Genomic DNA, 25,490 nt, shown 5'->3' with positions numbered 1-25,490 from the left:
TCCCCCTCAGGACCCTACTCCAGCCTGAAGCCTTTTCTGTGGGGATGGGGTTGGGGGGATTTCCAAAATAGCAGCAGTTGTACTCCACCCTCCCCCTCTATGTGAGGGTATTAACCCCCTCCCCCCCCTTTCAGAGTATACACCCCTCCCCCTCTCTGTCTGGGTATAGATCCACCCCACCCCCACCTTTCTGCAGGTATACTCTGTTCTCCCAGTCTGTGGGTCAGAGGCTGATGTCCGGATCTTGCACCATGTCCAAGCAATTAACCTATCTTGTTGATGTGCTTCTCCTCCTCCCCGCCCCCTCCTCCCATTCCCATCCTCACCACCCCCTCCCCACCCCTTCCCCACCTGCTGCTCCCCTCTTTCTCCACCTGCCCTCCTCCCCACACCCCCTCCCCATCACCTCCTGCTCCATCCCCTCCCTCCTGTTCCTCTGCTCCTCCCATTTCCCCCTCCTGCACCCCTCCTCCACCTCTCCCTTCCTCCCTCTCTCCTATTGCTTTTCCACTCCTCTCTTCTGTCCCTCCAGCTCCTCCTCCCCTTGCTTCCCTCCCACTCCTCCTCGCTGCTCTCCTTCCCCTCATTCTGCTCCCCTCGGATCTGTAGTTTCAGTCAATGGGTAGAGAAAAGTCACTAGCAGAAGTTCTGAGGGGTTTATTTTGCAATGTTATAAATCAGACCGAGAGTCAGCGATACACTTTAATCTCAAACAGCTGTAGCAACATGATACACAGAGCGCGATTACTTTAGGACAGTAATTAAAGGGGCTGAGTGAGTGAACGGGGGCCTGGTCGCACACGAGTTCTTACGGATACCAAGCTCCTGGTTTGGTCCTTCAGCTGGACTGAGTTTGCTGATCCCTGCGAGAACAACCAGGTGACTAAAGGCGCTGGGTCAGGGAGAGGAGAAATCAGCCAGAGGTCCTGCTTCTGATCACTGCCCAGTGACCCCTGGGTTAGAGAGACGAGAAATCAGCCAGGGGTCCTGCTCCTGATCACTATCCATTCACCCCTGGGTTAGGGAGAGGGGAAATCAGCCAGGAGATCTTGCTCCTGATCACTGCCCAGCGACCCCTGGGTTAGAGAAAATAATAATCAGTCAAGGTTCCTACTTCTAAACCTAAAAGTATTTTCATCAAGTTACAGCTATGGTAAACTGTACCCCACTGAACACTGTACCATGACAAGAACAGGTTACTTCTCATCAAACCCAAACTGCACCCAACTCAACCTTAGGCTGTGTCCCACCCAAGCCACTGTAATCAGTGCCCCCAAACTGTAACCCGCAGGGCGCCAAAATGTAATCCACTAGGTCCTAAATTCTCTAATAGGCACAGCCCAAAACACACAGATAAGAATATGTGAAAGATCAGTACCTGGTCAATGCCGGGAGGTCTCAGCCCACCAGCACCACAGCACAGCCATCAGTACAACCAGTCCTATCACAGGCAAGGAGAGCACAGGGGGGTCAGGAAGAGTGGCATTCTGAGGCAGAGACACAGGCAGAACGAGAGACACAGACACAGACAGAACGAGAGACACAGACACAGGCAGAACGAGAGACACAGACACAGACAGAACGAGAGACACAGACACAGACAGAACGAGAGACACAGACACAGACAGAACGAGAGACAGAGACACAGGCAGAACGAGAGACACAGACACAGACAGAACGAGAGACACAGACACAGACAGAACGAGAGACAGAGACAGACAGAACGAGAGACAGAACGAGAGACAGAGACACAGGCAGAACGAGAGACACAGACACAGGCAGAACGAGAGACAGAGACACAGACAGAACGAGGGACAGAGACACAGGCAGAACGAGAGACACAGACACAGGCAGAACGAGAGACACAGACACAGGCAGAACGAGAGACACAGACACAGGCAGAACGAGAGACACAGACACAGGCAGAACGAGAGACAGAGACACAGGTAGAATGAGTGTCAAACAGACACAAACAAAACCCGAGACACCAATAGAGAGACACACACGCACAGATATAGAGATAAACAAAGGGATACACAGAGATACACATAGAAAGATAAATAAGATTGCACAAACAAAGCAAACAGAGACACAGTCAGCGATAAATAAAGTGACGTGCACAGATATGGAGAGAGGCAGTGCGATAACGACACAAGCACACACATAAAGAAGGGATGCACGTACACAGGCACACGCATAAAAGACAGGCACACAAGCACGCACAAGAGAAAAACCGATACACAGAAAGGGACGGAAAAACAATCATACAGACAGAAAAAGGAAGGAGATCGTAACAGAGAGAAACAGATAGGGATAGAGAGGGGTAGGGAGAAAACCAAATAAATGTAAAGTAGATTGATATGGAAGATTAATGCACACAGGGGTAGATTGGAGATGAACAGATGGAAAGAACGAAGGAAACAAAGGGTGGAGGAAGAGAAACGGAGGGCAGAAAATCAGACAATTGGAGATATTTATCAATGTGGTTTGCCAGAGGGAAACATAGGGAGGAAAATAAAGTAGGTAGCCAAATCAGAAGGAATAAAACAGAAGAATAGTGATTGAAAGTGTAACAATGGAGGACACGAAAGAGGGAGATGAAGAAAATGAGAAGGGGGAAGGATGACAGTAAACAAAAAGATAAAATAGAGTGAGAGACAATCAGGGAAAAGGAAAGAACAGGAAAAAAGCTTTGTTAACGCTTCAAATATTGAGGCATGCTGAGATTTTACAGACATTTCATTCCATCAAAGACAAGCAGACACAATTCAATAGAGGAAAGAAGTTTAAATAGCAGAATCCTTCAACACTAAACATCAGAGGTTATAATTTTAAACAGGTTAGAATTCCAAATTACAGATCAATGTAGATGAAGGATGCCATTCAGACATTCCCTCCAAGCAATTTACCATTCACCCCATCACAGCTTCTAACTTCCCCATTTTACAACCATCCATTCTCTGTGAAGAAATGACTTCAAACTAATTAATTTGTCCATCTCCCTACTCCACAATTATAATTTCATTTTAGTGTCAGGATTAACCTTTTCTATTATACCCACTCAGCCCCTAAGGTCCCCTCTATTCATTCCCCTTTAAGTCCCTGTGCCTTCTGTAAAGGTCCCTCTCATTCTTCACTCACTCTCAGTCAGATAACTGGCTCTGAATGATGATGTGGACTAAAATCTAGATAGAAGTGCAATGGGTCTTCTGAATACGATAACAAGCAAGAAAGAGCCCTGGAAGGCAACGGAAGGCAAGGTTTCCATTTCCTGGAAATTAATACAAATAAATGGGGCATCAATGACATCTTAGTAGTCAAAGCCTCGGACACATTCATTGCCAATTGAATGAACCCTTGTAAAGGGTCCATGGGATTGAGTTGACCATCTGGACAGGTCACTAATGATCCTCTCCTTTTAGTGGGGTTAGTGCATTAGAAATAAAGATGCACAAGGCCATGCTTTTCCCAACCCTAAATTAGGCTGCCGGGAGGTTTTGAAAGAAGTTCTGAGTAGATCATATTTCTCGGAAAAGTAGACAGTTACAATCAGTAAAGAACTTTGGAACAGTGTGAAATTAGAGAGTGAAATTAGAGTAAAATGTGGGAGAGTATGACAGGTTAAGAATGATGAAACAGAAGTAAAACTTGTGAAGGGTGCCTCAGCTATTGGTTAATGGCTCAAGTCGCCAAACGCAGAGTACAGTACATTGCAGAGAAATAACATACATGCAGGACTGGTTAAGCCAGGAGAAGAAGAGAGAAGTCAATCATAGGTGGAGATTTGGTACAGACATCCCAAAAAGAGAAGCAAAGGGTCCGAAAAGAAGGTGGTACCACCCAACATTACAGAGACCAATCTGCTGAGGAAGACCACGTGGCTCGGTTAATCCATGGTGGAATAGCTGAATATTGGAACATAACCATGCCAAACAACTCTGTAATGTCACTGAGCATTATGCTCATAACTCTAATCAAGATAAGTTACTAACAGAGGGTTGTGCTGCACTTAAAATTAAGTACCACCTATAATAACTTACATTCTCTCCATTAATAATTTTCAGTAAAATACGTTTTACTATCTTGTCAATAACACATGTTCTCAAACTGTATGTCTGTCATCTAGTCACCAATCAGTGCCAACCTTTCCTAACTCAACATTGGAAGCACCAAACTTACTCTTTTCAAACTCCACCACGCAGTCTGCTCCCTTCCATTGATACCAGACTGGTTAATCTGTTGAAATTTCAATGCCCCATTCAACCAGCGTTAGGTTTCAATCCCCATATCAGAGTCAGAGTCATTAGGGACATTTATGCGACTCTTAGACAGGCACATGGACAGCAGTAAATTGAAGTGGTGTAGGTTAGGTTGATCTTAGATTAGGATAAATGGTTGTGGGCTGAAGGGCCTGTACTGTGCTGTGCTGTTCTATGTTCTATATCCTTTCCATTGCCAAGACTGCTTATTTTCACCTAAACAACATATTCAATTTTAACTGCTTGTCCTCAAACTAAAAATCCTTCACCGCTATCTGTTTGTAAATTTTCCTGCCCCACTCCCTGATCATTAATTAGCCTCGACATTAAAGATGCTGTATAGATACAAATTCTTGTTGGAATCAATCATGAAACTTAAAACCCAGAAAGATATTCTGCTAATCTTGCCTGTGTTAAATCTTTGCACAAGCTATCCAATTAGTCCCAGTCCCCATTCTTTCCCTATAGCCTTGCATTTTTTTTTCTTTTTCAAGGATTTATCTAACTTGCTTTTGAAAGTCACTACTGAATCTGCTTCCTCCATCCTTTTTGAGGTAGTGCATTCCAGATCATAATAACTTTACTGAGTTAAAAATGTTCTTAGTTTCACTCTTAATTTTATTTTTGGCCAATTATCTTGATCCAGGTTCTTAATATTTAAGCATACAACTGTTAGCTGTGTTATAGATGTTGTACTTAACATATCTGAGGATCAAACTTCATCTGTGATGGTGCTGGCAACAAGCAGCTGACACCATTCTTAGCCTTGTGCTGTGTTCATGCTGTGATAGAGTTAGCCTGGGTTATGTCAGTTCACCTCATTAACCATATACATTAATGATAATGATAATTATCGCTTATTGTCACAAGTAGGCTTCAATAAAGTTACTGTGAAAAGCCCGTAGTCGCCACATTCTGGCACCTGTTCGGGGAGGCCGGTACGGGAATTGAACCCCTGCTGCTGCTTTCTCCTGCATTACAAGCCAGCTGTTTAGCCCACTGTGCTAAATCATCCCCTTCGATCTTCCTTGTGTACATGTTATAAAGACACAGGATGTTTGATACTTAATCTAATAGTGATTACCTACTGGAATTTTATGTGCTTTAACATTCAGTCATCTTACATCTCTTAGCCATGAACATTCTACCTTCCAATTGTCATGAGAATGTCACTTTAAGAAAAGTTTGGCTGCTCATGTTACTGCAGTGATGTCAGAATGTAGGTGGAGCTGAGCTCTGGTTCTGCTTTTTAGTTTCACTTTGAGAAAAGCTTGGGTGTGTCTGTGTTTTTTTTGGTTTTGTTTTCTCAGTGTTGGAGCTGAAGCCAGACAAAGCAGGTGTACTGCTGCTCTCTCTCTGCCATGAAAAGACTATCTCTCGATCATTTGGTGAATTCAGAATTATAACTATTTTCAGTGGTGAATTTAAACCTTCTGTGCTTCTGTTAAAAGGTGTTTCTTTTGTCTTCTGGATGTTGTTTGGGAATTTCTTAAGGATTACTTAGTGTTGTATTCTTTGGGGGTTGTATTTAAGTTAATGGTTGCTAAGATGTTCACTGTATGTTTTAAAAAGGTTAACTTGAGTTCATAGAATAAACATTGTATTGCTTTAAAAAATACTTTTCCATTTCTGCTGTACCACACCAGTAGAGTGGGCCGTGTGCTCCCCATACCACAATCTAGTAAAAGTTGTGGGTCAGGTGAACTCTATGATACACTTTGGGGTTCTCTAAACCATGGCCCATAACACAATAGCTGTTTTACTGGTGTGGTGAAGATGTCTGATGTCTGCTTTTGGATGAATTAAGGCCACATACTTGCCAAGTGCCCAAAATATCTATTCAAAGGCCTGCAGATTCACTATGGATGCATGTAGTCAATAATAACCAGTGGGAAAGAAGCTGTCTCATATTCACAGGCCCTGCCCTGCCTCAAGCTGAAGGTGTGGCATCTGGGACAGCGCAAGGTTCTGGATACATGTTGGCAGACAATTCCCCAGTCTCTCCCCCAAGTGCTCAATTAAGCTTTCTAATAACCTAGCATTGTAGCCATCTGGGATGGCCACTTCCAGAGTACAAAATGGATGTTTGCAAAGACTATAGGGAAACATGGACAATGCTAAAAAAAACAGGCAGGCACAGAGCCTGGATGCGTATTGAGAAGGCAACTCCCAGACAAAACTGAAATTGTAGCTCAATTAGCATATTGATGGCCCATCTCTGGGAACAAAGGAATGACATTCAAGTAACCGTAACTGAGGCAGACACCCCGGTGCCAGAAGGACACAAACAAAGCAAGGCCAACGGCCACCAAAGACACGCCCAGCCATCAGGGCACCCACCCCTTTATTGGTCAAGATCAATACGAGTGATCAAGATGTGGTCCAATTAATTGGGGCCAAATTCAAGGCCCGCCCAAAAGCGCGCAAAGCCCCTTTGAGTATAAGAAGAAGCCCCCGAGAGAGAATCGCTCTCTTGGACTCGGCTCTCGAAGCGGAGAGACCCGTCCACCAGCTGCACCAGACGCAGGTAAGTCCAAGGTCAACGCTCACCATCAGACGGACGGCCTTAGCTGTTCTCCTGTTACACCTTCGCACCCAACAGCCTCAGATCCGAACAACGGCCATTGTTCCTCTGACTGAGTGGGCACCCAAAGTTAAGTTAGCGTTAGAGATAGTTTAGTTTCTGGTATTTGTGCATGAGTAGATATTATTGTGTGTGTAAATAAATAGTATTGACTTTGAACTAACTAACTGGTGCATTGGTTCTTTGATCAGTATTCGGGTTTGAACCTTGTGGAGGTATCGAAAGATACCTGGCGACTCTAGAGCAAACATAATTAGGATTAAGGAAGGTGACCATATTGACCGCTGTATTTGAACCAGATAAACAGAGCAACAGCATCACAGGACAAACAGAAAGATGACACAAGATTATTGGCATGATGGATGAAGGCACACTTGGCTTTTATTCTTGGGCAATCGTCTGCTTAGAAAGTTCAATGTTAAGTCCATGCCTCAAGCTTCTACAAACAATTATTCAGGATAGAATTAGTAGTCACGTGGAAAAATGTGGGTTGATTAGAGGGGAAATCATGTTTAACTAACTTGTTGAGGTTTATTGAGGAGGTACTAAAAAGGTCGATGAGGCTAATGGTGATTGTCCATTTGTTATTCTCAAAGGGACAATCACCACATGTAGGGCGTGACCTTCTGGCTGGTAGGATCTTCCGGTTCCACCGATGGTGTGTCCCCGCGGCGTGTGTCCTGGCAGCATGGGGAGAATTCAATACAAGCGGAAGGTTTGTAGTAGTGTTTCCCATTGATACTCATTAGGCCTTTCCTGATATATATTAATGATCTAGATTTTGGTGTGCAGGGGACAATTTTAAAGTTTGTGGATGACACAAAACTTGTAAGTATTGTAAACCGTGAAGTGTATTGCTTCAAAAGACATAGACAAGTTAGTGGAGTGGGCAGATAGATGGAAGTTGAAGCTCAATGTATGAGGTGATGTATTTTGGTGCAAAGAACACGGAGGAACAATATAAAATAAGGGTAAAACTCTTCAGGGGGTGCAGGAGCAGAAGGACCTGAATGTACATGTGCTTCAGTCATTAAAGATGGCAGGACAGATGGAGAGAGCAGTTAATAAAGCATATCGTATACTGGGCTTTATTAATAGGGACACAGAGAACAAAATCAAGGAGGTTATGCTGAACTTACACAAGACACTAGTTAGACCTCAGCTGGAATATTGTGTACAATTCTGGGCGTCTCACTATATGAAAGATGTGAACGCATCAGGGGCAGCAGGGTAGCATGGTGGTTAGCATAAATGCTTCACAGCTCCAGGGTCCCAGGTTCGATTCCCGGCTGGGTCACTGTCTGTGTGGAGTCTGCACGTCCTCCCCCTGTGTGCGTGGGTTTCCTCCGGGTGCTCCGGTTTCCTCCCACAGTCCAAAGATGTGCGGGTTAGGTGGATTGGCCATGCTAAATTGCCCGTAGTGTCCTAATAAAAGTAAGGTTAAGGGGGGGTTGTTGGGTTACGGGTATAGGGTGGATACGTGGGTTTGAGTAGGGTGATCATGGCTCGGCACAACATTGAGGGCTGAAGGGCCTGTTCTGTGCTGTACTGTTCTATGTTCTATGTTCATTGGAGAGAGTGCAGACGAATGGTTCCAGGGATGAGAACATTCAGTTAAGAGGATAGATTGCGGAAGTTGGGACTGTTCTCCACGGAGAGCAGAAAACTAAGAGGAGATTTGATAGAGATGTTCATACGCGTGAAGGGGCTAGAGACAGAGTACACTGGGAGATACATTTTTGCATCAAAATGCATCACCTCACACATTGAATTTCAATTGCCAGCACAGTGAGCAGCACAGTTGCTTCACAGCTCCAGGGTCCAGTTTCGATTCCCGGCTTGGATCACTGTCTGTGTGGAACCTGCACGGTCTCTCTGTGTTTGCGTGGGTTTCCTCCGAGTGCTCAGATTCCTCCCACAGGTCCTGAAAGACGTGCTGTTAGGTCAATTGGACATTCTGAATTCTCCCTCTGTGTACCCAAACAGATGACTAGGGGCTTTTCACAGTAACCTAATTGCAGTGTTAATGTAAGCTTACTTGTGACAATAAAGATTATTATTATTAATATTAATTAATCTGCTCCCTCCACTCGTTAAAGGATCAAGAACAGCACAGATTAAAGTGATTTGTAAAGGAAGCAAATGTGACGTGAGAAAAACATTTTTCACACAAGTTATTCGGGTCTGGAAAGTACTGCCTGGAAGTGTGGTGGAGGCAGGTTCAATCGAGGCATTCAAGAGGGCATTAGATGATCATTTGAATAGAAAAAATGTGCAAGGGTATAGGGAAAAGGCAGGGGAATGGCACTATCATGATGCTTGTTTGGAGAGCCGGTGCAGACATAGAACATAGAACAGTACAGCACAGAACAGGCCCTTCGGCCCTCGATGTTGTGCCGAGCAATGATCACCCTACTTAAACCCACGTAACCCGTATACCCGTAACCCAACAATCCCCCCATTAACCTTACACTACGGGCAATTTAGCATGGCCAATCCACCTAACCCGCACATCTTTGGACTGTGGGAGGAAACCGGAGCACCCGGAGGAAACCCACGCACACACGGGGAGGACGTGCAGACTCCACACAGACAGTGACCCAGCCGGGAATCGAACCTGGGACCCTGGAGCTGTGAAGCATTGATGCTAACCACCATGCTACCGTGAGGCCCCATGGGGCGAGATTTTCCAATAATGGGGCTATGTCCCCACGAATCACTCTGGACTTTCCTGAAATAGCCCCAGAGTGCTCCTCGCAGTTCCGTCTGCGGACACGGGGCCTTGCACTTCCGGTCGGGAGTCCGCGCATGCGCACAGCGGCGGCCTACAGCGGCCACCCCTTCGCCAAGGCGGACTGAGCCCGCAGAGCGGCACCAGAAATGTAGGCCCCTCCCCGAGATCGCGGCGCCCGTGGGTCCGTGATGCCCAATCGCCCCTCCTAGCCGTCCATGAGCCCCCCCCCCTCGGTGATCGATCCCCCCACCAGGGCAGCCGCGGACTGAGTCCGCAGCTGCCACCGGCCGTTCCCGACGGCTGATAGGTGGTTAGAACCACGCCGTTGGGAACTCGGCCAGTTTTCCTCGGGGAATCGCAGGTGGGGGGTGGGGGCACTGTCAATGGCCCCCTATCCGTGCCGAGTAGGTCGCGTGTGCGCGCGATTCGCGAGTGATTCTCCGGGGGTCGGAGTATCGCGGGAGCAGCGTCGGACCGGATTTTGGCGTAAACGTCCATTCTCCGCCCCCGTGCCGATCGCAATGTCGGCTCGGAGAATCCAGCCCATGATGTGCCAAATGACCTCAATCTGCACCGTTACAATTCAGTGATGTTGTCCCTCAAATACACCAGAAATTTTATTTAAACCTCCTCAGTGGGGCTGAGAAATTGGAGTCCCAGTAATATAACTGGACATTAATCATTCTCATGTGAAGATTCTCTCAGAGAGAAGCAGCAGATGGTCCACCACGTGTTAGACACAGCTTCCATCCCATGGTGATTAGCAGCCACTGTTTCCTGTCAATCAGTGTCATTGATTTGTCTGTTGTGTGTTGCATTGTACAGAATCCCCATTTTGCCCTTGATCCTTACCCTTTGAGCAGACAAGTCCTCCTTGTTCTGCCTCACGTTTCTGATAGCTATCAGTAACTGGGGTGGGACCATTTTCCTGAGGGTTGACTGTACTGCTGATGAGGATGGGATGGGAATAACTGGCACTGCTAGGGGTTACTTTATTGTAATGCTACTCCCACCTTCAGCCCCCTGCTTTACATCTCTCCAACTTACCTGGCGAGGTCCCCCTTTCAGTTTGTGAATTTCCTCCTTGTACTGCCTGAGCTGCAACTCCAGTTGGCTGCGTTCCTCTTGACTGCTTCTGTATCTCTCCTCCAACCCTCTCAGCTCAGTAATTAATCCTTCACACTGGGTACACAACATAAAGAATCTGCTGTTAGTGAGAGATAGCTTGTTCACATGACATTAAGGCTTGTTTTATGTATGGCACCAAGTCCTATATAGGACAATACAGAAACTTATTGTGTGCAAATGCATGACTGCACAGGGACTCCATTTCCCAGGAGATTTGACTGGAAATGTTATCGTAGACCTCAAGTCACCCAGTTGACCTCCAGTTTTAGCCCTAACCAAGCAGATGATGAGCTCCACCTCTGGGTTGTACCTTTGACGGGCAGATGAAATATCCAAGGAATCTGCAGGCCCTAAATGGTTCTGGATGCTATTTAAAGGTAGGGGTGCGGGTGGTGGTAATAGAAAGCAAAAGGAAGGGAAGAGTGTTATATAGTTAATTAATGGTGCATTTCGATGAGCAGGAACTCCTGTCACACAGACAGACAGGAAACGCGTCACACATATCAACAATCTGGTTGACTTTTAGCTGTCCCCGAAATAGTCTAGCAAGCAAGTCAGTTGTATTTAAGAAGGCAGCTTTCTACCACCCTTTCAGCAGCATTTAGGGATGGGCAGAAATTGTTGAGCTTGCCGGCAACATCTACATCCCAAGAATGAATCAAAATAAACAGACAAGAATCCTGACCATACCTGTAAACAGACCCACCTCTCAAACAGACCCTGTATACTGACCCACACAATGTAGTCAGTGGGACAGTGGCGACGGCTATGGGAAGGAGGAGCAGCGGGAGACCCACAATGGAGAGGAGGAGGAGGGGGAAGACCGCAACAGGGAGGAGTAGGGTGAAGACGGTGAGGGTGAGGGAGGAAGGAGGGAAGGAGAAGGCGAGGGGGATAGGGTGGAGACGGTGAGGGGGAGGGAGGAAGGAGAAGGCGAGTGGGAAGGTGGAAACAAGAGGGGGGGGAAGGTGGAGACAGAGGGGGGGGAACGAGGGTGGTGACAGTGAGGGAGGAGGGTGAAGACAGTGAGGGGAAGGAGGGTGACAGTGAGGGGGAGGAGGGTGACAGTGAGGGGGAGGGTGGTGACAGTGAGGGGGAGGAGGGTGACAGTGAGGGGGAGGAGGGTGACAGTAAGGGGGAGGGTGGTGACAGTGAGGGGGAGGAGGGTGACAGTGAGGGGGAGGAGGGTGACAGTGAGGGAGGAGGGTGAAGACAGTGAGGGGAAGGAGGTTGGAAACAGTGAGGGGGAAGGTGGCTATAACAAAGGGGACGAGGTTGTTGACAATGAGGGAGGAGCGAGAAGACAGCGATGGGGAGGGTGGTGACAGTGAGGGGGTGAGTGGTGGCGCCGAGGGTGAGGGTGGAGACAGCGAGGGGGTAGGGGGTGACGGTGAGGGGGGGGAGGGTGACAGTGAGGGGGAGGGTGGAGACAGCGAGAGGGAGGGTGGAGACAGTGAGGGTGAGGGTGGAGACAATGAGGGGCAGGAGGGTGACAGTGAGGGTGAGGAGGGTGGAGACAGCGAGGGGGAAGGTGGTGATGGTGAGGGTGAGGAGGGTGGAAACAGCGAGGGGGAAGGTGGTGACAGTGAGGGGGAGGAGGGTGACAGTGAGGGTGAGGAGGGTGACAGTGAGGGGGAGGGTGGTGACAGTGAGGGGGAGGGTGGTGACAGTGAGGGGGAGGAGGGTGACAGTGAGGGGGAGGAGGGTGACAGTGAGGGGGAGGGTGGTGACGGTGAGGGGTAGGGTGGTGACGGTGAGGGGGAGGAGGGTGACAGTGAGGGGGAGGAGGGTGACAGTGAGGGGGAGGAGGGTGACAGTGAGGGGGAGGGTGGTGACGGTGAGGGGTAGGGTGGTGACGGTGAGGGGGAGGAGGGTGACAGTGAGGGGGAGGGGGGTGACAGTGAGGGGGAGGGTGGTGACAGTGAGGGGGAGGGTGGTGACAGTGAGGGGGAGGAGGGTGACAGTGAGGGGGAGGGTGGTGACGGTGAGGGGGAGGGTGGTGACGGTGAGGGGGAAGGAGGGTGACAGTGAGGGGGAGGGTGGTGACAGTGAGGGGAGGAGGGGGACAGTGAGGGGGAGGGAGGGTGACAGTGAGGGGGAGGAGGGTGGCACAGTGAGGGGGAGGTAGGGGTGACAGTGCAGGTGGAAGGGTTGGTGGACAGTGAGAGGGGTGACAGTGAGGGGGAGGAGGGTGACAGTGAGGGGAGGAAGGTGACAGTGAGGGGAGGAGGGTGACAGTGAAGGGGAGGGGTGGTGAGAGTGAGAGGGGTGACAGTGAGGGGGAGGAGGGTGACAGTGAGGGGGAGGAGGGTGACAGTGAGGGGGAGGAGGGTGACAGTGAGGGGGAGGGTGGTGACAGTGAGGGGGAGGGTGGTGACAGTGAGGGGTGGGTGGTGACAGTGAGGGGGAGGAGGGTGACAGTGAGGGGGAGGAGGGTGACAGTGAGGGGGAGGGTGGTGACGGTGAGGGGGAGGAGGGTGACAGTGAGGGGGAGGGTGGTGACGGTGAGGGGAGGGGTGACAGTGAGGGGGAGGGTGGTGACGGTGAGGGGGGGAGGGTGACAGTGAGGGGGAGGAGGGTGACAGTGAGGGGGAGGAGGGTGACAGTGAGGGGGAGGAGGGTGACAGTGAGGGGGAGGGTGGTGACGGTGAGGGTGGGAGGGTGACAGTGAGGGGGAGGAGGGTGACAGTGAGGGGGAGGAGGGTGACAGTGAGGGGGAGGAGGGTGACAGTGAGGGGGAGGGTGGTGACAGTGAGGGGGAGGAGGGTGACAGTGAGGAGGAGGGTGGTGACAGCGAATGGGAGGGTGGTGACGGTGAGGGGGAGGGTCGTGACAGTGAGGGGGAGGGTGGTGACGGTGAGGGGGAGGGTGGTGACAGCGAGGGGGAGGAGGGTGACAGTGAGGAGGAGGGTGACAGTGAGGGGGAGGAGGGTGACAGTGAGGAGGAGGAGGGTGACAGTGAGGGGAAGGTGGTGACAGTGAGGGGGAGGGGGGTGACGGTGAGGGGGAGGAGGGTGACAGTGAGGGGAAGGTGGTAACAATGAGTGGGAGGGTGGAGACAGTGAGGGGGAGGAGGGTGACAGTGAGGGGGAGGAGGGTGGTGACGGTGAGGGGGAGGAGGGTGGTGACGGTGAGGGGGAGGAGGGTGGAGACAGTGAGGGGGAAGGTGGTAACAGTGAAGGGGAGGGTGCGGACAGTGAGGTAGAGGAGGGTGACAGTGAGGGGGAGGAGGGTGGAGACAGCGAGGGGGAGGAGGGTGACAGTGAGGGGGAGGAGGGTGGAGACAGCGAGGGGGAGGAGGGTGGAGACAGCAAGGGGGAAGGTGGTGACGGTGAGGGGGAGGAGGGTGAACAGCGAGGGGGAAGGTGTGGCCTTTGGTCGCCCCAACATTTGAGTGGCTGAAATTGCAGCTCACGTATGAGTAGAAGTTAACCAGGCTGACTGGCATCTCAGTGACAACTGACAGGTAAACACATTGAACTCTGTGTCCACGGCACACATGTGGAAATTGGCCCCATGTCATCAAATGTAGGTGAAGAAATGGAGGAGGGAAATGTCGTAAAGGCAGCTGAATGGGTGGTTGCAGTCATTGTGACAAAGAGCGTAAGTAGCTCACACCTCTTAGAGAGTGCAATTTGGGGGGGGGGGGGGGAGTGGAGATGGAGCGGCAATGAAGGAGACAACCTATAACAAACAGCCAAGGTTTGTTTGGCCTTCACAGGGGCTTTAAAGATGTGGGTGGTTTTGGCAATTCTTCATGAGTTTCAACCAAGTTTGGTGATGAATGACTAAACCAACAACTATGCTCAAACAGGGAGCCTGAACTGAGGAAGTACAGATACAAGTGGATTTGAAAGGGAGTGGGAAATGTGCATGGTGAGGGATCAAAGGACATGGTTGAAGGCAGCTTTATCAGTGATCTAGATGGCAGCAGTACAGAAGCAGTACAGGAGAGAGCAAATTGAAGGGGTGGCCATGAATAGGGGTTTATATGGTGTCAGGACAGGAGTGAAGTGAGTACTAAAGAGATAGGACAAGGTACGGTGAGATGAAGATTGAAAACAAAATGAAAATGATCGGCTCGAAACAAGTGAGGGAGCAAAAATGAATGAATTTTTAAAATTATTTCATGGGATGTGGGTGTCGCTAACAAAGTCATCACTTCTGCCTTTCCCTAGTTCCCTTCGAGAAGGTAGTAGGAGAGCCACCTTTTTGAGCCGCTGCAGTCCATGTGGCGTAGGTACACTCACAGTGCTGTTAGGAAGAGAGTTCCAGGATTTTGGTCCAGTGACAATAAAGGAACAGCAATTTATTTCCAAGTGAGGTGTGTGGCTTGGGGGGGGGGAATTTGTAAGTGGTGTTTTTCACATGCGTCTGCTGCCTTTGTCCTTCTAACTGATAGAGGTCATGGATTTGGAAGGTGCTGCGGAAGCAGCCTTGATTGGTTTCTGCACAGAATGTTTTATCTAGTACATACTTGCTACCATTATATGTTGGTGGTGGAGGGAGTGTGAATGTTTAAGCTGCTGGATGGGGTGCCGATCAAGCGGGCTGCTTTTTACTGGATGGTATCAAGCCTCTTGAGTGTTGTTGCTGCTGCACTCATCTAGCATGCAAGTATTCCAATGCAGTCCTGATTTGTGCCTTGTAGATGGTGGACAAGCGTCAGGAGGTGACTTGTTCTCCTCAGAATTCCCAGCCAATGACCTGCCCTTGAAGCCACTGTATTTATTTGGCTGATCTATGGTAGCCCCCAGATGTTGATAATGGGGAAATTCAACAATGAATGTCATGGGGCAATGGTTAGATTCTCTCTTGTTGAAGATGATCACTGCCTGGCACTTGTGTGGTGTGAATGTTACTTCATTAGATCGATATATTCCCTATATCTCAGTGAAACGTCCAGCTGAGGGAGGTATGTGGATGAGAAAGTTTTTTTAAAGTGTGAGATGGATGAAGGTGAGATGGTGACAGGAAGAGAGGGGGGGAGTAGGGTGAAAAACCCATGGTGTAATAAAAGATATACTGCCACCAGGGGGCTTTGGCAGGAAGCACAGCCAGATGTGGAGGATTCAGCAAGCAGTGGTTTCATACAGAGAGAACATGCATACAGTTATTTACAATAGGACCGTGGATGAGAAGAGTCCCTTCATGAGTACACTCAAGATGTCAGTTAGAGGGAGGATGAGGCAATTAAGATTGTTGGTGTCAAAGAGGGAACTACTGGGGATTTTCAACTGAAATGTCAGAGAGGTCTGTGAGAGATATTCCCCATCCATGATGCAGGTCTGTGAGAGATATTCCCCATCCATGATGCAGGTCTGTGAGAGGTATTCCCCATCCAGGATGCAGGTCTGTGGTTTCCAGGGCTCAGAAACTTCTCAATATTTTAGCAAGATTGCAGTAATATTCAATTCTACTGCTCTCCTCCCATACTCCAAAGAAAAATGCATTTTGTGAATCCCACTGGAATATTCTTCTCTGTGCACATAGTTGGAGGCGATTACTGTTATTCCTGGGTCCCATGTTGCTGTTACCTCATGTTGAACTGACAGAGCCTTCTCTTCAGCTTGCAGTAGTCGGTGTCTCAGACCCAATTCGTCAATTAGACCTCTCTCTTCATGCCTCTGTGGGCCTCTGGGAGCAAGCTCAGTGCTTTCCACCTTCTGGCTGGATGTCACACTATCTCCACAGCTTCTGTCCGCTGGGACCTGCTGTTCTCTGACCACCTGCCCATCGTCAAGCTGATTCCTTACAAAAGCTCGGTTGCTTGGGACTATTTTATCGCAGGATCTCTCCTGATCTTTTTGCTGTTGCTCTTTCTGTGCAGGACTCTGATTCTGCTGCAAGCTTAAACCTGCTGTGCTTGGCCCTTTACCACTCTCTTTCCAGGGCAAGCCTTTGGTCTCTATTTCTTGCTGGTGCTGTCGGCTTTCAGTCCTCTGAGGGTCTGCTTTAGATCCTTCAACCAACCTATAAAAATAGACAAGAATCTGAATAATCTGCATCTCATCAATCCTTCCAGGACCTCTCGAACAGATTGAAAATGATTTATTATCTGAAGTAATCATGAAACTTTGAGGCCATGTATACTGGGGGTAAATACAGTGTAAAGTTTCCTATACACAGACCCAAATAGTGGCTAAGATACTTAGATACTTTTAGTTTATTTTGTAAGACTGTGCGAAAAGAATGATTCGCTCCAGGAGTGATTGCATGAAAAAATAGGGATTTGGGTTTTAAAACAATACTTTATTATGAATACAATATTAAACTCTTTAACTTCCCAACTGAAAAAAACAGCTTAGAAATATCCCTTAAACACTACTACTCAATTACCCATTACACAAGAAAACAAACATATAGCTTTCAATCTATCTTAAAATCAGCATTGCATAGAGTAATACTTGTTCACAGAACAGATTTTGGCTCCTGTTAGAACCCCTTCAGACTCTGGCTGAATAACTTCAAATAGCAGTTTCAACTGGGATGTTTCAGCCTCTTCCTTGTCTTCACACCAGACTGCTCTGCTTTAACTGTTATTACTCTTTTTAACCTATCCTACCGGGAGAGGAAACTGCCTTTACTTGTGGTCTAAACAAAGTTTGCCAGATCAGACTTTAACTCTTCTCCAAAGCTTTCTCAAAAAATGTCTTTCTGAATCTCTTGGCTCTCAGCAATGCCATCATCTCCCCAAGCTGAAAATCAAATTAATTCTCTTGGGACTTCCCCAGTTAAACCACAGTGCATTAGACCAGACTGAAAAACACATTCCTCTTGTCAATTTCATCTTCTAGCTCCTAAAAGCTCCCAGATGTTGCAAAACAGGATTCATTTTTAAAAAAAACATGACCCCTGCAGTCAAACACACCATAGCCCCAGGCGTTTAACTCTTAAATTGCCCAATACTTAGGATCCAATATTCCTAAAACTCTCCATTTGTCACACAGTTCCATCAACCATTCCCAGGACAGATACAGCATGTGTTATATATAAAGGTACCTCTATTATGTCCCACCAAATGCCCCAAGGGCAGGAATAGCCCAGATTAGGTGCACTGAGTTAGTGATCAAATGACTGTGAGATTGTTGGAGTGTACGAGTGACTGAGTGTGTGTACATGAGTAAGAGTGTGTGAGTGAATGTATAAATGAATGTGAGTGAGCGTGTGTGAGTGAATGTATATACGAGTATGTGGGCATGTGTGAATGAGTGTATATATGACTATGAGTGAGCATGTGAGTAAATGTATATATGAGTGTGAGTGTATGAGAATGTGCCAGTGAATGTATACATGAGTGAGCGTGTGTGAGTTTGAGTGTGAGTGACTGAGTGTGAGTGTATGTATATGAGTGAGTGTGTGTATGTGGGTGAATGTATATATGAGTGTGAGTGAGCTTGCAATAGTTCGAGTGTGTGTGTCTAAGTGAATGTATGAGTGTGTGGGTGAATGTATATATGAGTGTGAGTGAGCATGTGTGAGTTTGAGTGTGAGTGTGTGTGAGTGAATGTATATATGAGTGTGAGTGAATGAATATGAGTGTGAGTGTGTGTGAGTGAATGTATATATGAATGTGTGAGCGTGTGTGAGTGAATGTATATGTGAGTGTGAGTGAGTGTATATGAGTGTAAGCATATGTGAGTTTGAATGTGTGTGTGACTGCATGAGTGTGTGAGTCAATGTATGTATGAGTGTGAGTGAGTGTATATATGAGTGTGAGTGAGGCTGTGTGTGTGTGTCTGTGTCTGTGTGTGTGTGATTGTGCGAATGGGAATGAGTGAAGCTGAGTGTGTGAAAGTGTATGCCCGTACACTGGTACACATATTATATTAGAGTGTCCTACCTGCGGCTCTGCTGTTCCATTTGTTGCAATCTTTCCCTCAGCTGTTTGTTATCGTCCTGCAGAACTCGACACTCTTGAGCCAGATTCCGACACTCGACCTGCAGACTCTGCACCGCACCTGTTATATACACAGCTCAAATATCAACACAAACGTGCAAGCAGGCAACCATTTCTGGTCAGGCATTCCAAGTCCTAACAATCAACCCTTGCATGAAAAACATTCTTCCAATCTCCCCCTTCATTTTTTAGTGATGATCTTACACAGAAACACACACAAGTTACAACACTGAAACAGGCCATTTGGCCCAATCAGTCTTAACTTTCACATGAGAAAACAGTCCGAATCACATTTTACCACCCCACTCCCATACCCTTTCAACTTGCTTTCCTTCATCTTGCTGTCTAACCTAATCTTCAATGTCCTCCCTCAGTCCCACCTTGCTTTTAATTCTTTTTACTGTTCCTCTGAATATCTTACGTCACAGTTCCTGAGTATATTTTAAGAAAAATCCTTATATTCCCTCTTAACTTCTTTAACTCCCTCTTAACCACTTGCTTATTTTCTCTATTAATTCTTCATTATTAATATTCTAATATTCTAATAGTCATAAATGGAAAGCAATTATAATTGATTTCAATTCATTTCTGTTCCATAACATCCCAAAATTATTATTAGCTTCCTGTTTTTAATTAATTATGGAATGATACAACACAGGAGAAGGCCATTCTGCCCATTTTGACTGCTGATTCTTTGGTAGAGTTATCTCTTTAATCCCTCTCTCTGCCCTTTCCATTGGCCTATAATTTATTTCTGCGGTGGATCGAGACATGGAATGGAGGCTTCCAGTGATTTTCAAGGGTTTATTGATGAAAGGGAAAGGCGGGTAAGTAACTGGCACAGAACACAATAGAATAGGTCTGGTCACTTTAGTTCCAGGTCCACATTGCCTGGGTCCACACTGCCTGGGATCCGGCTCCCAGGGCCCCGCACAAACTCCCTATAATCCAGGGTTCATGCACTCCTGCGCAATTGGCCGCAAGCCAGTCATGTGGTCCTTCAAGCCTGCCCCTTAAACGGGCCACACTACCACATCCCCCACCCCCCGCCTCAAGTCCCTTATAACATCCTACACAAAAACTATGCACAGAGTTTATGTACATGACAAACGGAAAGAGGGTCCGTCAAACTGTCAATCGGTCCAGAGACCTCCCAGTCCTCACTGACCCCCGCAGTCCACTCACAGGATCGGCATCCTTCAAAGTAATCAAATTGTCAGCAGCTGGTTACACTTCAGGAGGGACCATCTCAAAGACAGTGGAGCTGGCCTCCTCGGCTTCCAAAGGTGCAGCTGGCAGAGTGGATTCAGGAGTCCTCGGCTCCATTTGGTCAGAAACATTAACAGGAGTGTTGATAACACCAGTGGAACCTTTTGGCTCCAAATTGGGGGTCGTCACCCCCCCAACTCCTGAAGTGCTCGACATGCTTTTTGACAGTCCTTCCATTTACTCGGGCCACATATGAGACCAGCGCTGACTGGGCCAGGCAATGACTGGGTGGCCCCAAGGCAATACCAGGAATCCAACCCGGAATGACCTGTAACCTCTCTGCGTAGCCCATGGACTTCGCTGGGGGGCCTGACATTCCTCCACCCTTCCCGCAAATTCGGGAACATGAGATCCAAACAGACGACAGCCCATGAGCAGCTCAGCAGGTGTGACCCCCGTGGTGGTGTGGGGGGTTGAACTATACGACAATAAAAAATTGGCCAATCGTTGGCATAGCATTTTTTAGTCTGTTTCCGCATTGTATACTCTCAGCCAAACTGTTAGACGGAGGATGGTGCGAGGCCGTCCTAGTGTGTCGTATGCCATTGGCTCAAAATAAACCTGGAAGTAGTTGCAGGTAAAAGAGTGGCGCTGTCAACTTCCGGTGGCGGCAATGTTCGAGTGAGCCACACATTCGGCGGGCTCTCACTCCGGCGGGGCTTAGCAGCTGATTCCCTGCGATAGCGGGACCACGGGGTGGCAAAAAGGCTGCCGTGAAAGAAGAGGAGAGCTGGCTGCAGCGGATGGAATCGTGGGAGGCCAGCAGGTAGAGGAAGAAAGAGAGAGAGAGAGACGGAGGCAAGGAGGAAACTGACCTGAAGGGTAAGATGGCGGACCCACGGACCTTCCTTCCTCCAGGACAAGGAAAAAAAGTTTGGAGTTGCTGAAGAGGGACAGCTTGGACCCACTTCAGATGCCCAGGAGGTAAAATTTAAGGAGCTGGGCGAAGGAAGGCGGCAGCGAAGGTGCTGAGGAGCGGGCTGCGGCACATGGAACAGCGGGATTCCAGAAGGCAGAAGAAGAAGGAGAAAAAGGGACAGAGACAAGGACCTGAAGAAAATTACCTGGGACCTAAGATGGCGGACACACGGACCCCGGACTCAGCAATCCAGCAGGCGCTGGATAACATGCTCCAGGTAATGAAGTCCAGTTTTGAAGCGCTGAAGCGGGACAGCTTGGACCCAATCCAGAAAGCGGTGGATCAGCTGAACCAGAGGCTGGACGCCCAGGATGTTAAAGTTAAGGAGCTGGGAGAGGCGGTGGAGGAGCAGGCGGATGCGCAAACGGTTGCAGCGCTAGAAGTTGACGGCCTGAAAGAGCGGCAGAGAAGACTGCTGGACAGAGTGGAGGAGCTGGAGAATAGAGTCCGCAGGAACAATCTGAGGATGGTCAGCCTCCCGGAGGGGGCTGAGGGAGCTGATGCCGCAGCGTTTGTAGCAGACCTGCTGAAGCAGCTGATGGGGGCCGAAGCCTTTCCGCGACCGCCGGAGCTGGAGGGGGCACCCAGAGTGCAGGCAAGGCAGGGGCGGCTGGGCGGACCCCCCCGCCCGATGGTGATTAGGTTCCACAGGTTCGTGGACAAGGAGCTGGTGCTGCAGTGGGCAAAGAGCGCCAGGAGCAGCACGTGGAACAACAGTGTTCTCCGCATTTATCAGGACCTAAGCCAGGAGGTGGCCCGGCGGCGAGCAGCCTTTAAGAATGTCAAGGAGGTGCTGTTCAAGAAGCACGTGAAGTTTGGTCTGCTGTTCCCAGCTCGGCTATGGGTCACGCACCAGGGTCAACACCACTACTTCTCCGAGCCTGAAGAAGCGATGGATTTTGTGAGGGACCTGGGGCTGGTCCGAAAGGAGGCCCCAAGGACGCGAGTTAGGGCCCGAGGATTTCTGTGGGAAGGAATGCCGAATGTGCCTGGACTGCTGCTCAACGGTTTGCTGGGCCAAAGGGGCCAAGCGGAACATTTGAGACTCTTTCCTTTGTTCATGGACATTGGTTTGGGGGGTTAACCCCCCCCCCCTTTTTTTTTGTTTCTGGGTTTTTTTTTTGTGGTCTCTCTTGTTTCTTATGGGGGGGGGGGGGGGGGGTTTGGGTATATATTTATGTGCTTTTTCTCTTTTTTCTGTGTTTTGTTTTCCTGTTTGGGCTGGTTTGTGCTTTTTGTGCAGCTCGCGGAAGACACTGGAGCCGTCTTGCCCCAGTGGGTGGGGAGGAGGACGGGGAAACAATGGGAATGAGACAGGAAGGCGTCGGAGTGTTGAGTCACCGGGCTAGCAGATTGGCTAGTCAAGGGAGTCAGATGGGGGGGGAAGTTACAGCCAGTAGATGGCAGGGGTGGGGGTATCGGGGGATGGGGTTAGGGGAGGGGGGGTTGTTCTGCTGACGGGAGAGGGACTTGAAATAGGCACTGGAAAGGAGGTCGAGGGTGGAGGCAGCCAAAGGGCGGGCCAGGAATGGCGCGACGCACGGGCCAGGGGCCGGCCCGAGAAAGGCTATGGCTGACCGGCGGGGTGGGGGGGGGTGGGATGTGCCCCCCGACCAGGCTGATCACCTGGAACATCAAGGGACTGAATGGACCGGTTAAGAGGGCGCGGGTGTTCGCGCACTTGCGGGCCCTGAGGGCGGATGTAATTATGTTGCAGGAGACACATCTGAAAGTGTCGGACCAGACCAGGCTAAGGAAGGGCTGGATTAGCCAGGTCTTCCACTCGGACTTGGACTCGAAGTCCAGGGGGGTGGCAATCATGATCAACAAGCGCGTGCAATTTGAGGCAGAGGGCATATCCGCAGACAGGGGGGGCAGATACCTGATGGTACGGGGCAGACTGGAGGGGAGAAGAGTGGTGCTAGTGAATATATATGCCCCGAACTGGGATGACGTGGACTTCATTAAAAGAGTGCAGGGGAAGATCCCGGACCTGGATTTTCGCAGGCTAATAATGGGAGGGGACTTTAACATGGTCCTTGACCCGACTTTGGATCGGTCGTGTCCCAGAACGGGTAGACTCTCAGCAATGGCAAGGGAGCTGAAAGGGTTTATGGAGCAAATGGGGGCAGTGGACCCCTGGAGAGATAGACAGCCAACAGGAAGGGGCTACTCGTTTTACTCGCACGTCCATAAAGTATATTCCAGGATAGATTTCTTTGTACTAAGCAGGGACTGTATGGGGGAGGTAAAGAACACGGAATACTCAGCAATTACCATTTCAGACCATGCCCCGCATTGGGTGGGCCTGCAGTTCGGGGGAGCGAGCTATCAACGCCCGCAATGGAGGCTAGATGTGGGACTGCTGTCGGAGGAGGGGATCTGCGAGAGGCTTCGGAAATGTATAAAAAATTACCTGCAGGTGAATGACACTGGGGAGGTCTCAGCGGCGACCTTGTGGGAGGCGCTAAAGGCAGTAGTGTGGGGGGAGCTGATTTCAATTGGGGCCCACAGAGCCAAGGCAGACCGGGCAGAGATGGATAGATTGGTCAGGGAAATGGGTCGGATAGACGAAGAGCACGCGGAGTCCCCGGGGGAGGTTTTACTCAGGGAGAGGCAGAGACTACAGGCGGAACTGGGGGCACTATCCACAAGCAGGGCCGTGGAACAGCTTAGGAAGGCGAGGGGAGTGGTGTACGAGCATGGGGAAAAGGCTAGCAGACTGTTAGCACAGCAACTCAGGAGGAGGGAGGCGGCCAGGGAAATAGGTAGAGTGAGGGACGAGGGGGGGCGCAAAGTGGAGGACCCGGCAGAATTGAATAGGGTATTCCGGGACTTCTATCGTAAGCTGTATACTTCGGAGCCGCCGGAAGAACCGGAGGGGATGAAAAGGTTTCTGGACGGGTTAACATTCCCAACAGTTGGTGGGGGGGCGAGTGGAAGAGCTGGGGGCCCTGATTAGAGTAGAGGAGGTATTGGGGGGCCTTAAGGCTATGCAGTCGGGGAAGTCCCCGGGGCCGGATGGATACCCAGTAGAGTTTTATAGGAAGTTCTCCTATAAGAGCTGGTGGGCCCGGTCTTGGCGAGGGTTTTCAATGAGGCAAGGGACAGAGGGACCCTGCCGCCGACAATGTCACAAGACACCATATCTCTGACATTGAAGCGGGGTAAAGACCCGGAGGCATGCGGGTCCTACAGGCCGATCTCCCTGATTAATGTAGACGCCAAGCTCCTGGCAAAGGTACTGGCGGGTAGAATGGAGGACTGTGTACCGGAGGTGATTGGGGAGGATCAAATGGGGTTCGTGAAAGGTAGGCAGCTGGCGGCCAATCTGAGGAGATTGCTCAATGTGATAATGATGCCCCCGGCGGGTAGAGAGGTGGAGGTAGTGGTGGCAATGGACGCCGAGAAGGCCTTTGACCGGGTGGAGTGGGACTATCTATGGGAGGTGCTCGGGCGGTTTGGGTTCAGGGAGGGATTGGTGGATTGGATCAAATTATTATATCAGGCCCCGAGGGCCAGCGTCAGGACCAACAGAGAAGTGTCGGAGTACTTTAGGTTGTACCGAGGGACCAGACAGGGCTGCCCGCTCTCCCCGCTGCTGTTTGCGCTGGCCATAGAGCCGCTGGCGATTGCGCTGAGAGCCGCAGAGGGTTGGAAGGGGATGGTGAGGGGCGGGGTTGAACACAGGGTTTCTCTTTATGCAGACGACCTGCTCCTGTACGTGTCGGACCCAGTGGCCGGGATGGGAACTATACTGGGAATGCTGAGGGAGTTCGGCCAGTTCTCAGGATACAAATTAAATACGGTCAAGAATGAAATGTTTGTGGTCCAGGCAAGGGGCCAGGAGAACAGATTGAGAGGGCTACCGTTTAGGCTAGTTGAGGAAAATTTCCGGTATTTGGGAATCCAGGTGGCACGAGACTGGGGCAGGCTGCATAAGTTAAATTTGGCCAGGGTGGTGGAGCAAATGAAGGGAGAGTTTCGGAGATGGGATGCACTCCCGCTGTCGCTGGCAGGGAGGGTGCAGACTGTAAAGATGACAATCCTCCCTCGATTTTTGTTTATTTTTCAGTGCCTCCCGATCTTTATCCCACAATCCTTCTTCAAAAGAGTTAACGGGCTGATCATGAGCTTTGTCTGGGCGGGAAAATCCCCGCGGGTGAAGAAGGCGATGATGGAGAGGAACCGCAGCGAGGGAGGGCTGGCTTTGCCGAGTCTGATCAATTATTACTGGGCGGCCAACATCGCTATGATAAGGAAGTGGATGGTGGGTACGGGGTCTATTTGGGAGCGGGTGGAGGCGGCTTCGTGCAGGGGCTCCAGCTTGGAAGCCCTGGTCACGGCTCCTCTACCGCTGCCGCCGGCCAAGTACACCACCAGCCCGGTAGTGGTGGCGACCCTGCGGATATGGGGCCAGTGGAGGAGGCATGTGGGGGAGATGGGGGCGTCTGTCTGGGCGCCAATCTGCGACAACCATCGGTTTGCCACGGCAGTATGGATGGGGGGTTCCGAGTATGGCGGCGAGCAGGGGCAGGAAGGGTGGGTGATATGTTCCTGGAAGGGAGCTTCGCGAGTTTGAGGAGCTTGGAGGAGAAATTTGGGTTGGTAAGGGGAAATGATTTTAAATACCTACAGTTGCGGGACTTTGTTCGTAGACAGGTCCCATCTTTCCCGCGCCTCCCGCCAATGGGGAT

The 25,490-nt window shown here is 49.7% G+C and overlaps 1 protein-coding gene across 8 annotated transcripts in view; it reads right to left on the bottom strand.

Moving 5' to 3' along the window:
• Positions 1-1,100: 1,100 nt before the first annotated feature.
• The window catches only part of LOC119973464 (nascent polypeptide-associated complex subunit alpha, muscle-specific form-like), a 124,994-nt gene continuing 100,604 nt past the window's right edge, over positions 1,101-25,490 (bottom strand). For 3 of the 8 annotated variants that reach the window (XM_038811652.1, XM_038811655.1, XM_038811659.1), the window contains 4 exons: positions 18,549-18,666; positions 16,243-16,678; positions 10,625-10,759; positions 1,101-1,487 (listed from right to left, as the gene is read on the bottom strand). In XM_038811652.1, coding sequence (XP_038667580.1) covers positions 1,383-1,487; positions 10,625-10,759; positions 16,243-16,678; positions 18,549-18,666 — 794 coding nt within the window. In that variant the 3' untranslated portion in view covers positions 1,101-1,382. The remainder of the gene's footprint in view (positions 1,488-10,624; positions 10,760-16,242; positions 16,679-18,548; positions 18,667-25,490) is intronic. The other 5 variants (XM_038811657.1, XM_038811658.1, XM_038811653.1 and 2 more) reach the window with 4 other exon arrangements.

The sequence above is a fragment of the Scyliorhinus canicula genome, chromosome 11 (assembly GCF_902713615.1).
Source record: "Scyliorhinus canicula chromosome 11, sScyCan1.1, whole genome shotgun sequence".
Taxonomy (NCBI): domain Eukaryota; kingdom Metazoa; phylum Chordata; class Chondrichthyes; order Carcharhiniformes; family Scyliorhinidae; genus Scyliorhinus; species Scyliorhinus canicula.
Note: the sequence above shows the minus strand (reverse complement) of the source record. Positions and strands in the feature narration are given on the sequence as shown.